The 22894-nt window shown below is 43.8% G+C and overlaps 1 protein-coding gene across 6 annotated transcripts in view; it reads left to right on the top strand.

Annotated features, from left to right (window-relative positions):
- Positions 1-22894, top strand: part of klhl32 (kelch-like family member 32) — a 261784-nt gene that overhangs the window by 57148 nt on the left and 181742 nt on the right. For 4 of the 6 annotated variants that reach the window (XM_078212638.1, XM_078212641.1, XM_078212637.1 and 1 more), the window contains one exon: positions 17030-17137. The exons of the other annotated variants lie outside the window; for them this stretch is intronic. In XM_078212638.1, coding sequence (XP_078068764.1) covers positions 17030-17137 — 108 coding nt within the window. The remainder of the gene's footprint in view (positions 1-17029; positions 17138-22894) is intronic. 6 annotated transcript variants of the gene reach the window in all.

Here is a 22894-nt window from a genome sequence, read left to right as displayed (position 1 = left end):
GTGTCGTGGATAAACCACCACAGGAATTGCAGCTCAAGGAAAGCTGCGAGCTGGCTGTAATCCTGCCAGCTACCTCCTGCCAGGAAAATCAGATGGTTCCGAAATTGCAACTTATATGCTGCCTCATAACTTCATCAGTGAACTGCCTGCAACTTCAGAGACTAAACCCAAGACGTAAACAGACCTGAGAAAGCCACTCTGAAATACTGTCCGATGTCTACTGATCTGGAAAAACCAGTGAGGATGAACAGACTTTGTCAGCCTGTTGCAGCAAATGGCCATAGAAACTGAGAGTGGAATTCTCTGCTTTTGAGACCAAGTGTGGTGGCGGGAGGTTCTCGCAGCACCTTTCCTGCTGGCCAGAATGGGGAGATTTTGCACCAGATTCTGCACTTGGAACCACTCAATTACGCACAGGTGAGCTCCCCTCTGAATATCCTGATGGGCCGGCAATCAATTCGTCAACCTTCCGTCAGCTGGTGGGTTTATAAGTCCTGACGCCATATGTAAATACCAGTCCAGCACACTCGTATCACTCTGTCCGGCCCACTTGACTTCAGACCATTCAGGATGTCAGCAACCCAGAGGAAAAAGGCTAGCAGGCTCAAAAATATGTCTGCTTCTTGACCCAAGCATCCTTCACCTCCCGGCCCCTCTTCCTCTGAGCCATTACCTGCGAGGCTTCCATGCTTTACTTGGACCTCGATCCACCGCATCTGGAGTCTTTGTGCTTTCCTGGCTGAGTGGTGTACAGTGCATCAGGGGCAATGCAGCACTATGACAAAAAGGCTTTGTTGCCCTTGCCTCTTTAATAATCTGGTTTTAGACCGATGTAATTTCACGCTGGCGTGACATAAGATGGGGGAGTTCACAGTCTGAGGATTCAGGGTAGACCATTTAGGACGGAGGGGAGGAGATATTTCTTCACCCAAAGGGTGGCGAGCCTGTGGAATTCATTACCACAGGAAGTGGTTGATGCCAAAACATTGAATGCATTGAAGGGGTGGCTAGATATAGCACTTGGGGCGAATGGGATCAAAGGTTATGGGGAGAAAGCGGGATTAGCTATTGAGTTGGACGATCAGCCATGATCGTGATGAATGGTGGAACAGGCTCAAAGGGCCAAATGGCCGCCTCCTGTTCCTATCTTCTATGTTTCTATGTAAGATTGAAAGGCCTGGTGGGATGCCAGGAGACAGCTGTTTTAATCATTTATGAGGCGCAAATGAATACAAATAGCATTCACGTCACCAACAAGTGGGAAAACTGACCGTTGACCCGCCATTGGGAGAATTGCAATGTGATTTTACACTTTTTGCCCCTCATTAGATTTTCTGCTCTCACCTGCCACCCAATCCACCATGGGCAGGATGGGAGAATTCCATCCCTAGTTAACTGTTATGCAGAAAAAATGCTTACTTGCAGATTTGTTTATTTTATGGATTTGGAAGGTTCGGGAAGGCTATTCTTAACAGTGTTGTCTCGTAACTTGATAAGTCGTAGATCAGAACATCAAGATACATTGTAGGAGCAACTGAAGATGTATACAAATTAATGAATTTATGAATGACAAAATGTCCATGTCGCTGCCTCCTCAACATCAGGCTCCGAGATACATCTCTATGTGGGAAATGAAGACACAAAATTTGGTCACTTCTTGTCCATAGAAATGCATTGAGGGGAATCTTTTACCGATGGGTCCACCTGCTTAAATGCCTTATGCATGTCATGTATGTTGGTGTGGAGATGCCGGTGTATGTTGGTCACAGAATTTCTTTGGAATAAGTGCAGTTGCTTAGTCTGAACATGTTTAAAAACTCATTCTTGAGATGTGGATGTCACTGGCAAGGCCAGCAATTATTATCTATCCCTAGCTGCCTTCTGTATCAAGAATTTGGAGCAAGTTGCCAATCAGCATCTGTGCTAATAGAAACTGTTAGCTTTCAAAGTGAATCAATTATATTATCCATAATCTTACCCATATACATTTTATATTAAAAATTAGTGCCCTTGAGTGATTTTAATTAAAGGCGTAATGTAATGTTGGATTGCAATAACAAGTATGAACAGCTCTAGCTTTATTCCTGCACTTTAAAGTTTTCTTTCGAGTTCTGTGATTCAATTACTTCTATGGTTTTATTACCAGTTATCCATCATTTTCCTCCTTTAAGCAGTTTGCACCAAATCAGCTCGTTTATCTCCAAAATGTACTATCTATTTTAAAATATCTACATTGACATATACAAGTATATTGGAAAATTACAAAACTGTTGGAAGTATTAATTTGCTGGAGGGTTTAATATTCTTATACCTGGATCAGGTTTGCTGGGGTCAAAATTTTAAAATGAGAGCTAACCAGCATAATTTTTTGTTGACTGGGAAAGTTATTTTGCTTGGACTGAAGGTCCATGTTGTATGCTCCCACATACAATGTTTTGGAGTTATGGATTTGTTGGTGGGTATGTTGATGATGTTGCTTTGTTTCCAGAATGATAGCCAGTGAAATTAGTAGAATTAACTGGTCTTCACAGATTTGACTGAAGTGGTCCATAATATTCTTGTTGTTTTGGATACCAGTTGTAACCTTGAAGTTGCTCATGTCTGTTCTTGTGTTCTGTTTTAGGAGGGGATGGCGTGTTTAGAGACTTGGAAAAGAAGGTTGGAGATGTGGTCGTAGTTTGTAAGGACCGAGGGATCAACTTGGGGTTTACTGAGGAGTGCAATTACTGCAGATTTGCAAGGGAGCAGGGTAATACCAGAGGAGAGGGAACAATTTACAACATCAGCCAGCGTGGTAGCAATGAAAGGGAGTTTGGGTGGTCAGCCGCTTAATGAGGATCAGGTTGAGAGAACAAGAAATGAGTCTCATGGACTAAATTAATTTAGAAAGGGTATGGGGGAAGAACAAAGAGAAGTCTCCCCGTGTCTGCATGGGTTTTCTCCGGATGCTCCGGTTTCCTCCCACAGTCCGAAAAACATGCTGGTTTGGTGCGTTGGCCATGCTAAATTCTCCCTCAGTGCACCCGAACAGGCACCAGAGTGTAGTGACTAGGGGATTTTTACAGTCACTTGATTGCAGTGTTAATGTAAGCCTACATGTGACACTAACAAATAAAGAAATAAAAATAATATTGTTGGGGTAGGATGGGTTGCAGCAGCGTCAGTTGAATAGATGGCTTCAATCTTATTGACTAAGCTCCATTATGTTTGTTGCTGGAGGAGAAAGTGGGGATAGGGCAGAGGAGCCGAATAGAAGATGATCATAGAATCTTAGGTGCAGAAGGGGCCATTCGGCCCATCGAGTCTGCACTGACCACAATCCCACCCAGACCCTATTCCCATAATCCGTGCAGTTACCCTAGCTAGTCCTCCTGACACTAAGGGGCAATTTAGCATGGTCAATTCACCTAACCCACACATCTTTGAACTGTGGGAGGAAACTGGAGCACCCGGAGGAAACCCACGCAGACAAGGGGAGAATGTGCAAACTCCACACAAACAGCGACCCAAGCTGGGAGTTGAACCCAGGACCCTGGAGCTGTGAGGCAGCAGTGCTAACCACTGTGCCACTGTGCTACCCAGATAATGATTGTTATCGCAAAAGAGAACCGGGGGTTACCTTTATGTTTCAGGATGTTTTCTTTTTATTTGTTTATGGGATGTGGGTGTTGCTGGCTGGGTCAGCATTTATAACTCATCCCTAATTACTCTTCAGGAGGTAGTGGTGAGCAGCTTTCTAAAACGGTTGCAGTCCGTGTGTTGTTAGGAACATCCATATTTAAGGAGATATTCAATTCCTCCCAACTAAAATATATTCCAGAGAGAGAGAAGTTTGACACTTTTGAACATCAATAGAGGGTCAATAAAAAAAGTAATAACAAGCAAATGTGAATGATGAAAGAAATGTAATGCAACATATAAAAACGGATAGCAAAAGTTTCTCCAAGTATATAAAAAGGAAGAGAGTATCTAACATCAACATTGATCCCCAAGAGGATGAGACTGGGAAGTTAATAGTGGGGAACACAGAAATGCCAGAGACACTAAATCAATATTGTGCCTCGGTTTTCATGGTGGCGGACATTAGAATCACCCCAATAGCAACAGGTAAGGCAGAGGTTGTTGAAAAGGAGGAATTTTTAAAAATCACCATCACTAGGGGAAAAATACTGCGCAAGCTATTAGGATTAAAGGCATACAAGTCACCAGGGCCTGATGACAGACATCCTATGGTCTTAAAGGGAGTCATGACGAAGGAGCAGCGCTCTGAAAGCTAATGGCTTTTGCTACCAAATAAACCTGTTAGACTTTAACCTGGTGTTGTGACACTTCTTACTCTACTTAAAGGGAGTGGCAGGTGTGAGTAATTTTCCAAAATTCCCTGGATTCTGGAAAGGTTCCAGTGGATTGGAAAAATGTTCAAAAAGGGAGAAAGGCAGAAAGTAGGAAACTGTAGATCAGTTAGTTTAATGTCCGTCATTGGGAAATTGTTGAAATCCATTATTAAAGTTTATTTACTTATTGTTGTCACAAGTAGGCTTGCATTAACATTGCAATGAAGTTACTGTGAGAATTCCCTAGTCGCCACATTCTAGCGTCTGTTCCGGTACACTGAGGGAGAATTTAGCATGGCTAATACACATACCCAGCATGTCTTTCGGACTGTGAGAGGAAACCAGAGCACATGGAGGAAACCCACTCAGACACGGAGAGAACGTGCAAACTCCACACAGACAGTGACCCAAGCTGGGAATCGAACCCGGGTCCCTAACACCGGTGAGACAGCAATGCTAACCACTGTACCACCGTGCTAGGAATTAATAACAGGACATTTGGAAAGTCAAAATGCAATCCATCAGAGACAACGTGGTTTTATGAAGGGTAAATCATGTTTGACTGATTTGCTGGAGTTCTTAACAGATGCAACAAGCAAAATGGATAATGAGGGCCCTGTAGATGTAGTGTATCTGGACTTCCAGATAAGATGTCACCCCAAAGGTTAATGCACAAGGTAAGATTCCATTGGGTTGGGGGTAATTTATTAGCACATATAGAGGATTGGCTAACCAACAGAAAGCGGAGTGTGGGGATAAATATAACTTTTTCTGGTTGGCAAGTTTCAACTCCTGGTGTGCCACAAGGTTCAGTCCTCTGGCTCCAACTATTTCTAATTTATATTAATGACTTGGATGCAGGGTAGAATGTACTATGGCCAAATTTGCAGTTGACACCTGAAGGGTGCAGCAGAGACACTCAGAGTGCAGCAGAGTTCCCCAGTGAATTGAGTACAGCACAGTTCACTGGGAAGCTGCTGTGAAGATGTTTCTGAGCAGTGCCCACACTTGCAGATTGGCAGCACAAACAAGCTGAACAAAATACAGGAGGATGCGAAGTCTGATAACCGTAATAGAGATGTGGATGTTTGGATGGTGTAGCCATATGGGTGTACTTTGGTAACTAATCATTATAATTAGACAAGCATATAGAGGCTGTGGCTGGTTAATTATATTCACCTGACAAATGAAGTAATCGGAATTATTGGATTTTAATGACATCAGAACAAATATACACTTTTGTTTGGTATATGTAAATTTCTTATAAGCTAACCAAACGTATAATTGCCCATGTTGTGTATCATTCAGGATGTCTGTACGCCACCTTGTGGAAGTCAGACTTCCCTGATGTAGCTTAAATTAGGGCCAATTTAAAACTCCCAAATCTTCATCTGGTCATACGGTGGAGATAAGGGTCAGGGATAACTGGGCCACTATTGTCTGCCCCAAAACAACCCGAGCAACACTAAAATAGGTGGGAAAGCAAGTTGCAATGAGAAAATAAGACACTTGCAAATGGATATGGACAGCTTAGTAAATGGGTCAAATTTGGCAGATGGAATTTAATGTGGATAAGTGTGAGGTTATCCATTTTGGTCAGAGAAATAAAAAGGCAACTTATTATCTAAATGGAGAGAAACTTCAAAATGTTTCAGTGCAGAGGGACCTAGGTGTCCTCTTGCACGAATCACAAATTTAGTATGCAAGTGCAACCAGCAGTGAGGAAGACAAAGGGATTTTGGCATCCATTGCTAATGGAATAGAATATAAAAGTTGGGAGGTGCGGTTGCAACTGTATGGGGCATTGGTGTGATCGTATCTGGATTATTGCAGACAGCATTGGTCCCCTTACTTGAGGAAGGATGTAAATGCATTAGTGGCGGTTCAGAGAAGGTTCACTAGATTGATTACTGGGATGAAGAACATGTATTATGAAGAGAGATTGAGCAGTTTAGGCCTATATACGCTGGAGAAGAATGAGAGGAGATCTAATTGAGGTATACAAGGTGCTAAAGGGGATTGAAAGGGTGGACATCGAGTGGATGTTTACCCTTGTTGGACATTCTAGAACAAAAGACCCTAGTTTTGGGCTAAGGGGTGGCAGATTTAAAACAGAAATAAGGAGGAATTACTTCACTCGAAGGGTCGTGCATCTGTGGAATTCTCTATCCCAGAGTGCAGTGGACACTGGAACACTAAACTTACAGGTGGTTGGGTTCTCATGCATCTTCTGCCCTTGTTCTTTTAGGTGGTAAAGATCACCGATTTGGAAGGTGCTATCGAAGGATTCTTGGTGAATTGCTCCAGGGCATCTTGTAGATGCTTACACATTTCTGCCACTGTGTGTTGATAGTGGAGGTTGTGAATGTCAGAGGTGGTGGATGAGGAGCCGGTCAAGCAGACTGCTTTGTCCTGGACGGTGTTGAGCCTCGAGTGTCATTGGAGCTGTACTCATCCAGGCAACTGGAGAGTATTCCATCACACTCCTGACTTGTGCCTTGTAAATGGTAAACAGGGGGTCAGGGGGTGAGTTGTTCACTACAGAATTCCCAACCTCTGAAGTGCTCTTGTAGCCACAGTATTTATATGGCTGGTTCACTCAGTTTCTGGCCAGTGGGAAACCCAAGGATGTTGATAGTGGGGAATTCAGCAATGGCAATGCCATTGAATGTCGATGGTGATGGTTAGATTCTCTCCTGTTGAAGATGGTCATTGCTTTGCAGTTGTGTGGCATGAATGTTAGTTGTCATTTGTCAACCCAAGCCTGAATATTTTCCAGGTCTTGCTGCATATGGACATGACACCTCAGATAGTGAAGGAGACCATGAATGGCACTGATCATTGTGCAATCATCTGCGAACATGCCCACTTCTAACCTTACAATGGAGGGAAGGTCATTGATGAAGTAGCTGAAGATGGTTGGGCCTAGGATATGACGATCCTGAAGAACTTTTCAGATTCAAATGATTGGCCGTCAGCAACCAAAACCAGCTTCCTTTGTACTTGTTCTGACTCCAACTAGTGTAGAGCTTTCCCCCTGATTCCTATTGACTTCCATTTTGCTGGGGATCCTTGTTGCCACACTCTGGAAAATACAGCCTTGATATCAAGGACAGTCACTCTCACCTCATCTCTTAATTTCAGCTCTTTTTTCCATGTTTGGACCAAGATTGTAATGTGCTTGGGAGATGAATAGTCCCTGTTGGAAACCAAACTGAGTGAGCAGGTTGTTGCTGAGTAAGTGCCATTTACTATCACTGTGAACGACTCTTACCATCACTTTGGTATCAAGAGTAGACTGAAGGGGCAGTAATTGGCCAGGTTGGACTTGTCCTACTTTTTGTTGTTAGCCCCACTTGGTATTAAGGAGGATTTTGCAGGGTCGACAGTGTCAGTTCCATTTCCAGTGCCTAGGTGGACTGTGGTAGCAGTTTGATGCAACTGAATGGCTTGCGAGACCTTCTCAAAAGTCAACCACATTGCTGTGGGTCTGGGGGTCATAGGTCGGCCAGACCTGGAATGGATGTCAGGTTCCTTTTTCCTCCTTTGGCATATATAAGCTGGATGACAATCAACAATGATTTTGTAGCCACCATTAGACTAGCCTTTAATTCCAGATTTATTAATTGAACTTAAATTCCACCAGCTGCCTTGGTGGGGTTTGAAGCCATGTCCCCAGCGCATTAGCGTGGGAAACTGTAGCTGAGGCAGAAAAATCAGCAATGATAGTATTGAATGTCAGAGCAAGCTCTAGAGATCTATGCTTTTCTCTTCCTATTTCTTATGTTCTTATGATTGGTCTTGACAGAAGAGAGCAGAGAAGTTTTAAAATAAACTCACGGAGGGCAAAGCACTTTAGGGGGATCATTGGGGTGGTGGGTGCTCCCTTTCCTATCCCATTTTCATAGGCTACCACTGGCAGGACACTTCCATATTACTGGAGGCCTCCTCACGTGGTAGGAAGCTGTCCTCCCATTGGCAAAATGCCAACAACAATACAAAATGGCCACTAATTGACCCTTTAATTATGTAAATCGGCAGCCTATCTACTTGGGGTGGGGTGTGATGGACAGCCTCTATTCCCACTGTTGGTAAAATGGCCTGATACTTTTGGGGAACTGATCTGACCTCGGACCCTGTGATTTTATCAACCTCCTACCCTGACTCCCAGGGAGGAGTAAAATCCAGGTCATTAACACTGCTTTTCACTCCACAGATGCTGCCTGACCTGCTGAGTATTTGTAGCAGTTTCAGTTTTTATGTTCAGGTTTGCACTTCCTTATGTTTAAGTTTATTTATTAGTGTCACAAGCAGGCTTGCATCATCACTGCAATGAACTTACTTGGATACGAGGGAGAAAATATGAAGGCCTTACTCCAAAGGAATGACTTATGATGGGAAATAAAGGCATCAAAAGTGGAGGAGAGAGTGAGTGAGTAGATCAGCAGCTGTTAAAGTCTTGGCATCTGATCTGACCTGGGATCCAGCCTCTTTGAAAATGGCTTAGGGTCAGAATTGTGACTAGATGTTTGGGAATTTGAAAGTGACTTGGAGAGATTTATTCTGGAAGTTTGTTAGAACGGCTCGGGGGGAGGGGAGAGTAGGAGGTGTGAATGGTGAGGAATACAAAGATAGCGATGGTCTTGTCTTTGATTGAGACAATTGGAATAGCCATGTCTAGTGAGATGGGAAGGTTGGGGGAGAAGCGCGCTTGAATACAGATGGGAGAATTTATGTGAAGTGAGTGTTTAAAGAAGAGCGTTATAGCTCAGTGAACACAGAGGGAGAGTGCAAGATGAGTGGAGATGGAGGTTGAAATCACAGATGGAGTTGCTCACTGAGGGAGGAAAAGAATGAGGAACTCGGATAGGTTTTGGTTGGTGGCAGAACTTGATACAATTCAGAATTTCCATTTTTATAAAATCAATCACATAAAACAACATACACAATGTTTAATGAGATTTTCTGTAGTAGCTAAAGTGTACTGTAGATCCATAGCAACACAATACAAACACTTAAGTCTCACTTTGTTAATCCTGAGCTAATTTAGAAACAGACAGATGGCGTGAGCTTGGATAGATCACCTTTATCACATAAGGAGTTAACAAAACTCCAGTTCAGCTCTTGTTTCAAGCCCAGTAAATGATTCACGATAGTAGAAAAGAAATAGATGTGATATGGTGGGGGTGGGAGTTAACAGAGAACTGCATGACACCCGGTACCCAGTTAAACTTGCGAAAACCTGGAATAAAGGGCAGAAGAGACCCGACAGCCCTAGGAAGTTGTGGAAGGGTTCTAGAAACATTGGGCAGAACTTTCAGTTGAGGTTGGGATCCGGGTTGCCGGTGGGCAGATTTGCAGTTCAGCACTTCCAGTTGTGGTACTGGTTCCTTGCCAAAATTCTGACCCTTAGCCATTTTCAAAAAGGCTGGATCCCAGGTCAGGTCAGATGCCTGATGCAGAGGTAGCTAATTTTCTGCAAATTAGTGTCATTAACACAAACATAGAAATTTGAAGCAGGAATAGGCCATTCAGCCCTTCAAGCCTGATCCACCATTCATTTTGATCATGGCTGATCATCAAATTCAATATCCTGATCCCACCTCCCCTAATTCCCTTGGTCCCTTAGCCACAAGAGCTATATCTAATTTCTACTTGAAATCACACAACATTTTGGCCTCAACTACTTTCTGTGGTAGTGAATTTCACAGATTCATCACCCTCTGGGTGAAGAAATTTCACCTCACCTCAGTCCTAAAAGGTTATCCTTGTTGTGGGAAATCACCACTCAGAGTCAGATTTAAAGATTCAATATGCAGTTTATCGGACAAAGCTTTGGGAGAAGCGCTGGGCTCTCCGCAGTGCTCGCAGTCACCTTCTCAATTTTAAAATGGCAGCTGAGCTTTTATACTTTTCGAAGAGTCGACAAGTACAGACATTAGCAGTTATCATATCATTAGCCGATTATGCCCCCCAATCAACGACTGATCTCGTTAACAAAACTCATTGTTTCGGTTCTGCTTTATCTTAAGCTAAGGTGATCATCTGGACCTCAAGGTCTGGTTTATTTCCTGCAGTAATTGGACAATAACAGGATTTAGCTCGTTGTGCAATGTCTATGCCTAAGTCAGCACATCTTAATGTCTTTCCACAGAGTCCATTTTGTACCAGGTAACCATCTTGTATCTTTTAATTTCGGGATTCCCTCTGGCAGCATCTCACTTTTACTCCAACATCTTCATCCTCATCTCCTTATCCTCAAACTATGATTCCTAGTTCAGGACTCCCCCACCATCTTTCTGAATCTATCCTGTTTGCATTTTATAAGTTTCTATGAGATCCCCTCTCACTCTTCTAAACTCCAGTGAATATAATCCTAATTGACTTAGTCTCTCCGCATATGACAGACCTGCCATCCCAGGAATCAGCCTGGTAAACCTTCACTGTACTTCCTCTATAGCAAGGATATCCTTCCTCAGATAAGGACACCAAAACTGCACACAATACTCCATGTGTCACCTCAACAACGCCCTATACAATTGCAGCAAAATATCCCTATTCCTATACCCAAATCTGCTCGCTTTGAAGGCCAACATACCATTTGCCTTCTTTACCGCCTGCTGTACCTCCATGCTTACTTTCAGTGACTGATGCACGAGGATACCGAAGTCTCGCTTCCCTCAATTTACACCCATTCAAATAATCTGCCTTCCTATTTTTGCTACCAAAGTAGATAATCTCACATTTATCCACATTAAACTGCAACGGCCATGCATATGCGCACTCATTCAGCCTATTAAATCACTCTGAAGCATCTCTGCATCCTCCTCACAGCTCATCCTCCCACCTAAGTTTTGTATCATCTGCAAATCTGGAGATAATACATTTAGTTCCTTCTTCCAAATCATTAATATATAATGTGAACAGTTGGGAGTCCCAGCACAAATCCGTGGGACCTATTAAAGCCCCATTCCTGAGGCGACTGGGCTTTCCAAGGGCAATGCACATAGCCCACATGGTGGGCTCAGTGAAGGAAATGGGCACTGTCTTCTCATTGTTCACATGCGACCCCTGCTCTGTAATAGCCACTAGATCATATTCCTAAGAGGGGTTGCTCCTCCGGGATTGTATCAAAACTCTTAAAAATAAAAAAAACTTACTTGCCTTCTCCCTCCCTCCATCTTTAGAATGACACTTCCCACCACAGATGGTGCAAGCATGGCCATCCTGAAGGACAGCACTTTCATGCCTCCACATATTTGGATGACAGCATCTATCTGGCAAACAAATCACTGGGCAACTGAGGTGGGATCCATTGGAATTGTAGCGGGCAACTTCATCCCCTACCTCTTTCTGATGGCGTGGCGAGATGGAAATTCCCTCAGTCATACGTCCCTTATTTTGTCCCTCCAGCATCAGGAACCCACTCACCATTCTGAATTAGATAATGAGCCTGCTCCTCAGCCTTTGATTGTCTCCCCTTTTTCAAGATGGTAGCTTGCATGTCCACCACGAGCTGTCTGAGGTCAGCAGCAGGATCTGGCCTCCATGTCAGGTTCCCAAAATAAGGGACGTATGACTGAGGGAATTTCCATCTCTCCACGCCATCAGAAAGAGGTAGGGGATGAAGTTGCCCGCTACAATTCCAATGGATCCCACCTCAGTTGCCCAGTGATTTGTTTGCCAGATAGATGCCGTCATCCAAATACGGGAAGTTATGAAAGTGCTGTCCTTGACTTGAACACTCCAAAAGACCATTGGTCATATCAGTCAAATCACATCTCAACCAAAGGCAGCTGATGGCCACATTATGCAATACATTTGAGATTGTGCACTGGCCTGTGCTGCTACCATCCCCACTCCAACCCCCAAGCAGCAGGTCATTGCTACATCTTCCCACCTGACACGAGTTGGAATGTTTTAATGAGCTAATCTTAGAGACTTTGGCATGACAGAAGATTAGAAGGCCTGACGGGATACTGCTGGCTTGCTGTTTTAATGAGCATTCATGAGATGCAAATAGTGTTCATGCCAAATCTGCCCAGAATCTGTTACTGGAGTTGCAGCTCCTCCAAGAATCTTTTCTCCAAGGCTCACTTGAACTGCTCCTGTATGTAAATGAATGTGGCACCTGCGCCTTGGTTTCATCACTAAGTCGCAGAAGGAGCCGTGTTGTCCACAAGTATGGAACTGCACTTCTCTATTTAAACCAAACATTTCTGTACGCTTGCTGCACCTTCATTCATTCAATTCCAGAGGGAGGAGCCAAGTACCGACAGAAATTAGGAACAGGATGTCAAATTCAAGAAAGGCTCCTCCCCCTTTATGTTTTCAAGGACTTCCAGGAACATTTTGGGGCAGATTTGCCCATTATCCTTGTTTACTTTGAATGCTGAGCAGGACATTTAAAAAATCAGAATATCCACAAGACCATAGGACATACGAGCAGAATTAGGCCACTCGGCCCACCGAGTCTGCTCTGCCATTCAATCATGGCTGATATTTTTCTCATCCCTATTCTCCTGCCTTTTCCCCATAACCCCTGATTCCCTTATTAATCAAGAACCTATCTATCTCTGTCTTAAAGATATTCAATGACTTGGCCTCCACAGCCTTCTGCGGCAAAGAGTTCCACAGATTTACCACTCATTGGCTGAAGAAATTCCTCCTCATCTCTGTTTTAAAGGATTGTCCCTTTAGCCTGAGGTTGTGCCTTCTGGTTCCAGCTTTTCCTGCTAGTGGAAACATCCTCTCCACGTCCACTCTATCCAGGCCTCGCAGTATCCTGAAAGTTTCAATAAGATCCCCCCCCCTCATCCTTCTAAACTCCAACGAGTACAGATCCAGAGTCCTCAACCGTTCCTCATATGACAAGCTCTTCATTCCAGGGATCATTCTTGTGAACCTCCTCTGGACCCTTTCCAAGGCCAGCACAACCTTCCTTAGACACGGGGCCCAAAACTGCTCACAATACTCCAAATGGGGCCTGACCAGAGTCTTATACAGCCTCAGAAGTACATCCCTGCTCTTGTATTCTAGCCCTCTCAACATAAATGCTAACGTTGCATTTGCCTTCCTGACTGCCAACTGAACCTGCACGTTAAAATTAAGAGAATCTTGAACAAGGACTCCCAAGTCCCTTTGTGCTTCTGATTTCCTAAGCATTTTCCCATTTAGGAAATAGTCTATGCCTCCATTCCTCCTTCCAAAGTGTATAACTTCACACTTTTCCACATTGTATTCCATCTGCCACTTCTTTGCCCACTCTCCTAACTCCTAACAAGTCCTTCTGCAGCCCGGCTGCTTCCTCAATACTACCTGTCCCTCTACATATCTTTGTATCAGTTCCTCCTTCCAAATCGTTAATTTGGAGTCAACATGGTTTTGTGAAAGAGAAATTGTGTTTGACTCATTTACTCAGGATGTAACAAGCAGGATGGAAATAGGACCAGTAGTTGTAATGTATTTGGATTTCCAAAAGGCATTTGATAAGATGCCATGTGGAAGGTTACTGCATAAGATAACAGCTCGTGGAATAAAAATAAAATGCAGAAAATACTCAGCTCTGGTAGCATCTTCGGAAGGAGAATATGCTCTATCAGAGCTCATGAGGGTAATTTTCCATTCTGAACAGACATTTGGCTATCGAACAGGAAACAAAATCAAGAAAAATGAGTAATTTTCAGGTTGGTAAACTGTGACTGGTGGAATGACGCTGGGATTAGTGTTGTGATCTCAATTAATTAACTCACTATTAATGACTTGGATAAAATAACTGTATTTATTGTGGCCAAACTTATTGATGATACAAAGATAGGTAGTTGTGAGGAAGATACAGAGTTTGCTGAGGGATATATACGGTTTAAGTGAGTGTTTGGTAGATGGAGCATAATGTGAGGTTGTCCACTCTGGCAGGAAGAATCGAAAACTAGAATATTATTTCAGTGGATCGTGACTGCAGAATGCTGTGATATAGAGAGACCTGAGTGTAATTGATCACAAATCGCAAAATGTTAACATAGGCAGGGGAAGTAATCAGTAAGGCAAATGGAATGTTGGCTTGTATTGCAAGGGGGATAGAGTATAAAAGTAGGGAAGTCTTGCTACAACTATATTGGGCATTGGTGAAATCACACCTGGAGTACTGTCCAGTTTTGGTCTGGGGTATACTTGCATTGAAAGCAGTTCATAGAAAGTTCACCAGTCTGATTCCTTGGATGAAGACGTTGTCTTAAGAGGAAAGTTTGAGCAGGTTGGACCTATACTCAGAGTATAGAAGAATGAGAGGTGTTCTTTGAAACATATATAGAATTCTGAAGGGTTTGACAGGATAGATGCTGAGAAGATGTTTCCCTTATGGGAAAATCTAGAACTAGGGGGCACAGTTTCAAAATAAGGGGTGTCTCATTTAAGACTGAGAATTTCTCTGAGAGTTATTAGTTTTTTGAATTCACTACACCAGAGAACAGTGGAGGCTGGATCATTCAATATATTCAAGGCTGAGTAAAACAGATTATTTCATCTTCAAAGGAGTCTAGGATTATGTGGGGAAGGCAGAAAAGTGGAGTTAAAGCCACAATCAGATTAGCCATGGTCCTATTGAATGGCAGAGCAGACTCAAATGATCGAATTGCCTACTACTTCTATTCCTTATCTTATGAAAGACAAACTAAATTGAAAATGTGAATTTCATTCCCCAGCATAAAGTATGCACTTGTAATTCATTTCACTGGATGTGGGCAATACTGGCTAGACCAGCATTTTTATTGCCCATCCCTTGTTGTCCTTAAGAAGGTGGGGTTGAGCTGCGTTTTTGAAATGCTGCAGTCCCTGAGCTGTAGGTACACCCACAGTGCTCTTAGGGAAGGAGTTCCAGGATTTTGACTTGGTGAAGGTAAGGTAACGGTGATATATTTCCAAGTCAGGGTGGTGAATGGCTTGGAGGGAAACTTGCAGCTGGTGGTGTTCACAGGCATCTGCTGCTCTTTTCCTTCTAGGTGGTAGTGGTCATGCGTTTGAAAGGTGCTGCCTAAGGCGCCTTGGTGCATCTTGTAGATGGTACACACAGCTGCCACTGTTCACCAGTGGTGGAGGGATTGAATGTTTGTGGAAGGGGTAGCAGTTAAATGACTGCTTTGTCCTTCTTGAATGTTGTTGGAGCTGCATTCATCCAGACAAGTGGGGAATATTCCATCACACTCCTGACTTGTGCCTTGTAGATGGTGGACAGGCTTTTAGGAAGTCAGGAGGTGAGTTACTCTCCACAGGATTCTTAGCCTTTTACCTGTTCTGGTAGCCACAGTATTTATACAGCTGATCCAGTTCAGTTTCTGGTTGATGTTAACCTCCAGGATGTTGACGATTCAGTGATGGTAATGCCATCAAATGTCAAGGGGTGATGGTTAGATCCTCGCTTGCTGGAGATGGTCATTGCCTGGCATTTGTGTGGTGTGGATGTTACTCACCACTTACAGCCCAAGCTTGGGTATTATCCGGGTCTTGCTGCATGTGGACATGGACTGCTTCAGTACCTGAGGAGTCCCAAATGATATTGAACGTTTTTGCAGTCATCAGCGAACATTCCCACTTCACTTCTGATTATGATGGGAGGAAGGTCATTGATGAAGTAGCTGAAGATAGTTTGACCTAGGACACTCGCCTGAGGGACTCCAGCTGTGGTGCCCTAAAGCTGAAATGATTGACTTCCAATCACCACAATCATCTTCCTTTGTGGCATGGTGGCGCAGTGGTTAGCGCTGCTGCCTCACAGAGCCAGGGACCAGGGTTCGATTCTGGCCCCGGGTCACTGTCTGTGTGGAGTTTGCATGTTCTCCCCGTGTCTGTGTTCATTTTCTCTGGGTGCTCTGGTTCTCTCCCACGCTCCAAAGAAATGCAGGTTGGGTTGATTGGCCATGCCCAATTGCCCCTTGGTGTCAGGGAGACTAGCAGGGTAAATTCATGGGGTCGCGGGGAAAGGGCGTGGGTGGGATTGTTGTTGGTGCAGGCTCAATGGGCCGAATGGTCTCCTTCTGCACTATAGGAATTTTATGATGTTATGAACCAGCAAAGGGGTTTTTTTTTAATGCCATTGACTCCAGTTTTGCTAAGGCTGCTTGATGCCATACCTAGTCAAATGGTGTATTGATGTCAAGGACGGTCATTCTCTCCTCGCCTCCTCTGGTGTCCAGCTCTTTTGTCCATGTATGAGCCAAGACTGTTACGAGATCAGGAGCTGAGGTGGCCCTGGTTGAACCAGAACTGAGTCCGTGGTCAGGTTATTGTTGAGTAAATACCACTTGATAACACTGTTGCTGACCCCTTCCATCACTTTACTGATTATCAAGAGTAGACTGGGCAGTAAATGGCTGGGCTGGAATTTTCCTGTTTCTTGTGCACAGGACAGGCCTGGGCAATTTTCCACATTGCTGGGTAGAGGCTAGTGTTGTAGCTGTACTGGAACAGCTTGGTTAGGGGGCGCAGCAAGTTCTGGAGTGCAAGTCTTCAGTACTAATGCTGGAATATTATCAGGGCCCATAATCTTTGCAGTATCCAGTGCCTTCGGCAAATGTTTTTGGTGATTGTAACAGAGTAATTCTAAAATGTGCAAAGTGACAATACTCATTAGATTATATACATATATGCATTCTATGTAATTGATCCTTGAGATGAATTTATTTTACCTTTTTTGTTTTCAGGCCATGTTTAGCCTGTGTATGGTGGAGAGTGTGGCTGAGGAAGTGAGCCTGCATGGAGTGACCAGCCTGGGTCTGAAACAAGCTCTGGATTTTGCATATACAGGCCAGGTACAGAATTGTTTGCTTTTTAGGAACAAAATGATAAACAGTCAATTTAATTCTTACTGAGAATTAATTAATTTTAACTTTAGAAATTGCCATTTCCTGCATGCATGAATGAAACATACCAAACTCAACTGTGACGGGTTTCATATGAAATAATAACTCCTTGCCGTGCCATGATTGTTTTCCTGAGCCAACAATGTTTTACTACTTTATCAAAATCATTTCGGTGTGCTGAGGGAATGAGCAGTAGTCACTCCAAACTGAGGGGTCACTGTGATTCCAAAACCAGTAACTTGCGTATAGCTGCTAAAATCAAAGTGAAATACTGCAGATGCTGGACATCTGAAATAAAAACAGAAAATGCAGGAAATAGTCAGCAGGTCTGGCAGCATCTGTGGAGACAGAAATAGAGTTAACGTTTTGAGTCAAATATCAGAAATGAAGGAAGAGTACAAATGTGATAGGTTTTATGCCATTCAAAGTGGGGTGGAAGGAAGAACAAAAGGGATCGGTGAGAGATTAAACAGCAGAGATATCTAACTACAGACAGAACTAAACATAAAGGGGGGAGTGTAATGGCTGTGGTAAAGAAATATAACATTTATCCAGAATGAGTGTGAATGACAGAATAATGAACAGCCCTATCCAAAAAAAAGATTGCAATTGGCATATGGCAAAATAAAAACCAGAATCAAAATGGAGGGACAGAGTTTGTGGTCTGAGATTGTTGAGTCCAGAAGGCTATAAAGTGCCTAATTGGATGATGAGGTGCTATTCCTCGAGCTTGCGTTGAGGAATGCACCAGGGTGTTGCAGAGGGAATAGTCCCTACACAATGCTGTTAGGGAAGGGCAGGGAAAGATGAGTTGGGTGATGGCATCATGCTGGAGGTGGAGGATGCAATGAAGATGGAGAAACTGGGAAGTGCATCTCCCCTCGCATCTGTTCCAATGATTCAACCTTCCATAACAGTGCTTCTGATGTATCTACCTTTTTGTTCAACCAAGGATCCTCCCCCCTGTGGTTGACCGGGTCCTTAACTGCATCCGACCCATTTCCTGCACGACTGTTCTTGCTCCCCCAGAACCATGGTAGGGTTTTACTTGTCCTCACTTTCCATCCCACCTGCCTCCACATTCAAGGGATCATCCTCTGCCATTTCTCCCAGCTTCCGCATGATTGCCAACACCAAACAGATCTTCCATCCCATCCCATCCCGTCAGCATTCCAAAAGAACCTTTCCTTCTGTTGCACTGTCGTCCATTGCTCAATCACCCCCAATCACCTCTTCCCATGGTTCCTTCCAGTGCAATTGCAGGAAGTGCAACACCTCTTTTACCTCCTCTCTCCTCACCATCCAAGATTGCAAACTCTCCTCCTTTCAATTTAGTGTACTGTATTTGCCACTCACTATATGGTTCTCCTCTACATTAGGAAAATGCAAATTCAGATTAGGTGAGAGCTTTCCAGAGCACCTCCGCTCAGTCCACAAGCATGACCCCTGGCTTTTGGTTGCTTGCTATTTTAATGTACCACCTTGCTCACACTCTCATTTCTGTCCTCAGTCAACTGCTGTGTGCCAGTGACGTTCAATTCAAACATGAGGAACAACAGCTCATCTTCCAATTCGGCACTTGACAGCTTTCTGAATTCAACATCAAGTTCAACAATTTCAGACCATGGACCCATTTTGAATCTGTTTTTCTGTCATGTGCTGATCTTAATCTTGTTTTTCATATTTCTGCTTTCAGACAGAGCTATTCATTATTCTTCCATTCACATTCACTCTGGGCAAATGCTTTGCTGCTTTACATCTAACCACTGGCTTTGCCTTTTGTTCCTTGACACCTTTGTCATTTAATCTCTTCCTCCCCCTCCTCCATTCAACGGCATAAAACCAATCACAGTTATACATTTCCTCAGTTCTGAATACGAGTCATATTTGGCTTGAAATGTTGATTCTGTTTCTCTCTTCCCGAATGCTGCCAGACCTGCTGAGTATTTTCAGCACTTGGTTGCACTCATAGAATTTTAAGTCGCACTTGATTTGATTTGATTTATTATTGTCATATACAAAGAAAATTACAACACAGGAACAGGCCCTTCGGCCCTTCAAGTCTGCACCGACCATGCTGCCCGACTGAACTAAAACCCCCTGCCCTTCTGGGGACCATATCCCTCTATTTCCATCCTATTCATGTATTTGTCAAGACGCCCCTTAAAGGTTACTACCGTATCTGCTTCCACTATGAGTTCCAGGCACCCACCACCCTCTGTGTAAAAAAAAAAAATCTGCCTTACACATTTTCTTTAAACCTTCCCCTCGCCCCTTAAACCTGTGCCCCCTAATAATTGACTCTTCCACCCTGGGAAAAAGCTTCTGACTATCCACTCTGTCCATGCCTCTCATAAACTTGTAGACTTCTATCAGGTCGCCCCTCAACCTCAGTCGTTCCAGTGAGAACAAACCAAGTTTCTCCAACTTCTCCTCATAGATGATGCCCTCCATACCAGGCAACATCCTGGTAAATCTTTTCTGTGCCCTCTCCAAAGCCTCCACAACCTTCTGGTAGTGTGGCGACCAGAATTGAACACGATATTCCAAGTGCGGCCTAACTAAGGTTCTGTAAAGTTGCAACATAACTTGCCAATTTTTAAACTCAATACCCCGGCCGATGAAGGCAAGCATGCCATATGCCTTCTTGACTACCTTCTCCACCTGCATTGCCACTTACAGTGACCTATATACCTGTACACCCAGGTCCCTTTGCCTATCAATACTCTTAAGGGTTCTGCCATTTACTATATTTTTCCTATTAGACATTCCAAAATGCATTACCTCACATTTGTCCGGATTAAACTCCATCTGCCACCTCTCCGCCCAAGTCTCCTACTGATCTATATCCTGCTGTATCCTCTGGTGGTCCTCATCACTATCTGCAAATCCACCAACCTTTGTGTCGTCCGCAAACTTACTAATCAATCCAGTTACATTTTCCTTCAAATCATTTATATTACAAACAGCAAAGGTCCCAGCATTGATCCCTGAGGAACGCCACTTATCACAGCCCTCTATTCAGAAATGCACCCTTCCACTGCTACCCTCGGCCTTCTTTGACCGAGCCAGTTTTGTATCCACCTTGCCAGCTCACCTCTGATCCCATGCGACTTCACCTTCTGCACCAGTCTGCCATGAGGGACCTTGTCAAAGGCCTTACTGAAGTCCATGTAGACAACATCCACTGCCCTACCATCATCAATCATCTTCTTCACTTCCTCGAAAAACTCGATCAAGTTAGTGAGACACGACCTCCCTTTCACAAAACCATGTTGTCTCTCACTAATACATCCACTTATTTCCAAGTGGGAATAAATCCCGTCTCGAAGAATCCTCTCCAATAATTTTCCCACCACTGATGTAAGGCTCACTGGCCTGTAATTACCTTGATTATTCTTGCTACCCTTCTTAAACAAAGGAACAACATTGACTATTCTCCAGTCCTCTGGGACCTCCCCTGTAGCCAGTGAGGATACAAAGATTTCTCTCAAGGTCCCAGCAATATGTATTAGCATACAGTGAAAAGTATTGTTTCTTCAGCACGATATGGACAAAGCATGCCATACATGGGGAAGGAGAGCGTGTAGAATGTAGTGTTACTGTATAGCTAGGGTGCAGAGAAAGACCATTCAAAAGTGTGATGGCAGCAGGGAAGAAGCTGTTCTTGAGTTGGTTGGTCCGTGATCTCAGACTTTTGTATCTTTTTCCCAACAAAAGAAGGTTGAAGAGAGAATGTCCTGAGTGCGTGGGGTCCTTGATTATGCTGGCTGCTTTTCCGAAGCAGCGGGAAGTGTAGACAATGTCAATGGATGGGAGGCTGATTTGAGTGATGGACTGGGTTTCATTCATGACCCTTTGTAGTTTATTGCGGTCTTGGGCAGAGCAGGAGCCATACCAAGCTGTGATACAACCAGAAAGAATGTTTTCTATGGTGCATCTGTAGAAGTTGGTGAGATTTGTAGCGGACATGTCGAATTTCCTTCGTCTTCTGAGAAAGTAGAGGCATTGGTGGGCTTTCTTAACTATAGCGTTCGCATGGAGGGACCAGGACAGGTTGTTGGTGATCCGAACACCTTAAAAACCTGAAGCTCTCGACCATTTCTAGTTCGTCTCCATTGATGTAGACAGGAGCATGCCCTCCACTGCACTTCCTGAAGTCGATGACCATCTCCTTTTGTTTCGTTGAGGACCATCAGAAACTGAAGCTCCTAAAAGTGCACTCTATAGCCGAGTATTCCCAGTGGTCTGAAATATCTGGCATCTCAAAATCTTCTATGAGTCAGTTAAACATTTCTCTGCAGGCCCTTGATGAGTAGTTTAATAAACTGTAATATAAAAGAGCAATCTTGTCAACAACCGGAATCACGTTGGACTTTTCCAAATATTTTTCTGCACCATACAAAGAATGAAGCACGGAATTATGACACTATAGAGTGGGTATTCATAAGAGTTTGTAAAAGATTTCATTATTAATTTGGTGATGCTTCCAAGAATTCAAAACATATGGTTATTCTTGATAGACATTTGCATCTAAGTTGAATGTTTATTTGTTTTAGCAACTTGCAAATGTAAAATAAACAAGTAGTTAGATATGAGACAGTGAACGTTTCTAATGACATAACCCTATAATTATTTCAAGTTCATAGAATCCCTACAATGCAGAAAGAGGCCATTTGGCCCAGCGAGTCTGCGCTGACCACAATCTCTCAAGCCCTATTCCTGTAACCCCACATATTGGGCGGCACGGTAGCACAGTGGTTAGCACTGCTGCTTCACAGCTCCAGGGTCCCGGGTTCGATTCCCGGCTCGGGTCACTGTCTGTGTGGAGTTTGCACATTCTCCTTGTGTCTGCGTGGGTTTCCTCCGGGTGCTCCGGTTTCCTCCCACAGTCCAAAGATGTGCGGGTTAGGTTGATTGGCCATGCTAAAAATTGCCCCTTAGAGTCCTAAGATGCGTAAGTGAGAGGGATTAGCGGGTAAATATGTGGGGGTAGGGCCTGGGTGGGATTGTGGTCGGTGCAGACTCGATGGGCCGAATGGCCTCCTTCTGCACTGTAGGGTTTCTATGATATTTATCCTACTAATCCTCTTACTCTAGGGTCAATTTAGCATGGCCAATCAACCTAACCCGCAAATCTTTGGACTGTGGGAAGAAACCGGAGCACCCAGACGAAACCCATGCAGACATGGGGAGAATATGCAAACTCCACACAGACAGTGACCCGAGGCCAGGGAACTGAAGCTGGGTCCCTGGCGCTGTTAGGCAGCAGTGCTTTGCCACTGTGCCATCGTGCTGCCCCGAATGCCACCGTGCTGCCCCAAAGTTCTTTGTGTTTCTTGTGATTCAGAACAAAGGTTGCAGGCTTTAGATGGAGAAGATCATTGTAGAATCTCAGCACAAAGAGGCAAGTATCATGTATCTCCATGCATGCATAGAGCGTGACATAACATTTCTGCAGTGAGTTTAGAGAGGCGAACTTTCTGGGACGTAATCTGTGTAACTTGGTTTGGCCACATTATGGGTTTTCCATCAATCTGGCACTTTTATATTAACAATAGATATATGTGCTGTTATGTGGGCTGTGTATGAATCAACCTTTTATTACTGAAAAAAATAAGCTAAGGATGAGTATTAACACAATATTCAGAAATCCACTCCAACTGCTTACTCCTCCTGAGGCAGTACTGGGATGATTGCACAGGT

This window comes from Mustelus asterias, chromosome 5 (assembly GCF_964213995.1).
Source record: "Mustelus asterias chromosome 5, sMusAst1.hap1.1, whole genome shotgun sequence".
Taxonomy (NCBI): Eukaryota; Metazoa; Chordata; class Chondrichthyes; order Carcharhiniformes; family Triakidae; genus Mustelus; species Mustelus asterias.
Note: the sequence above shows the minus strand (reverse complement) of the source record. Positions and strands in the feature narration are given on the sequence as shown.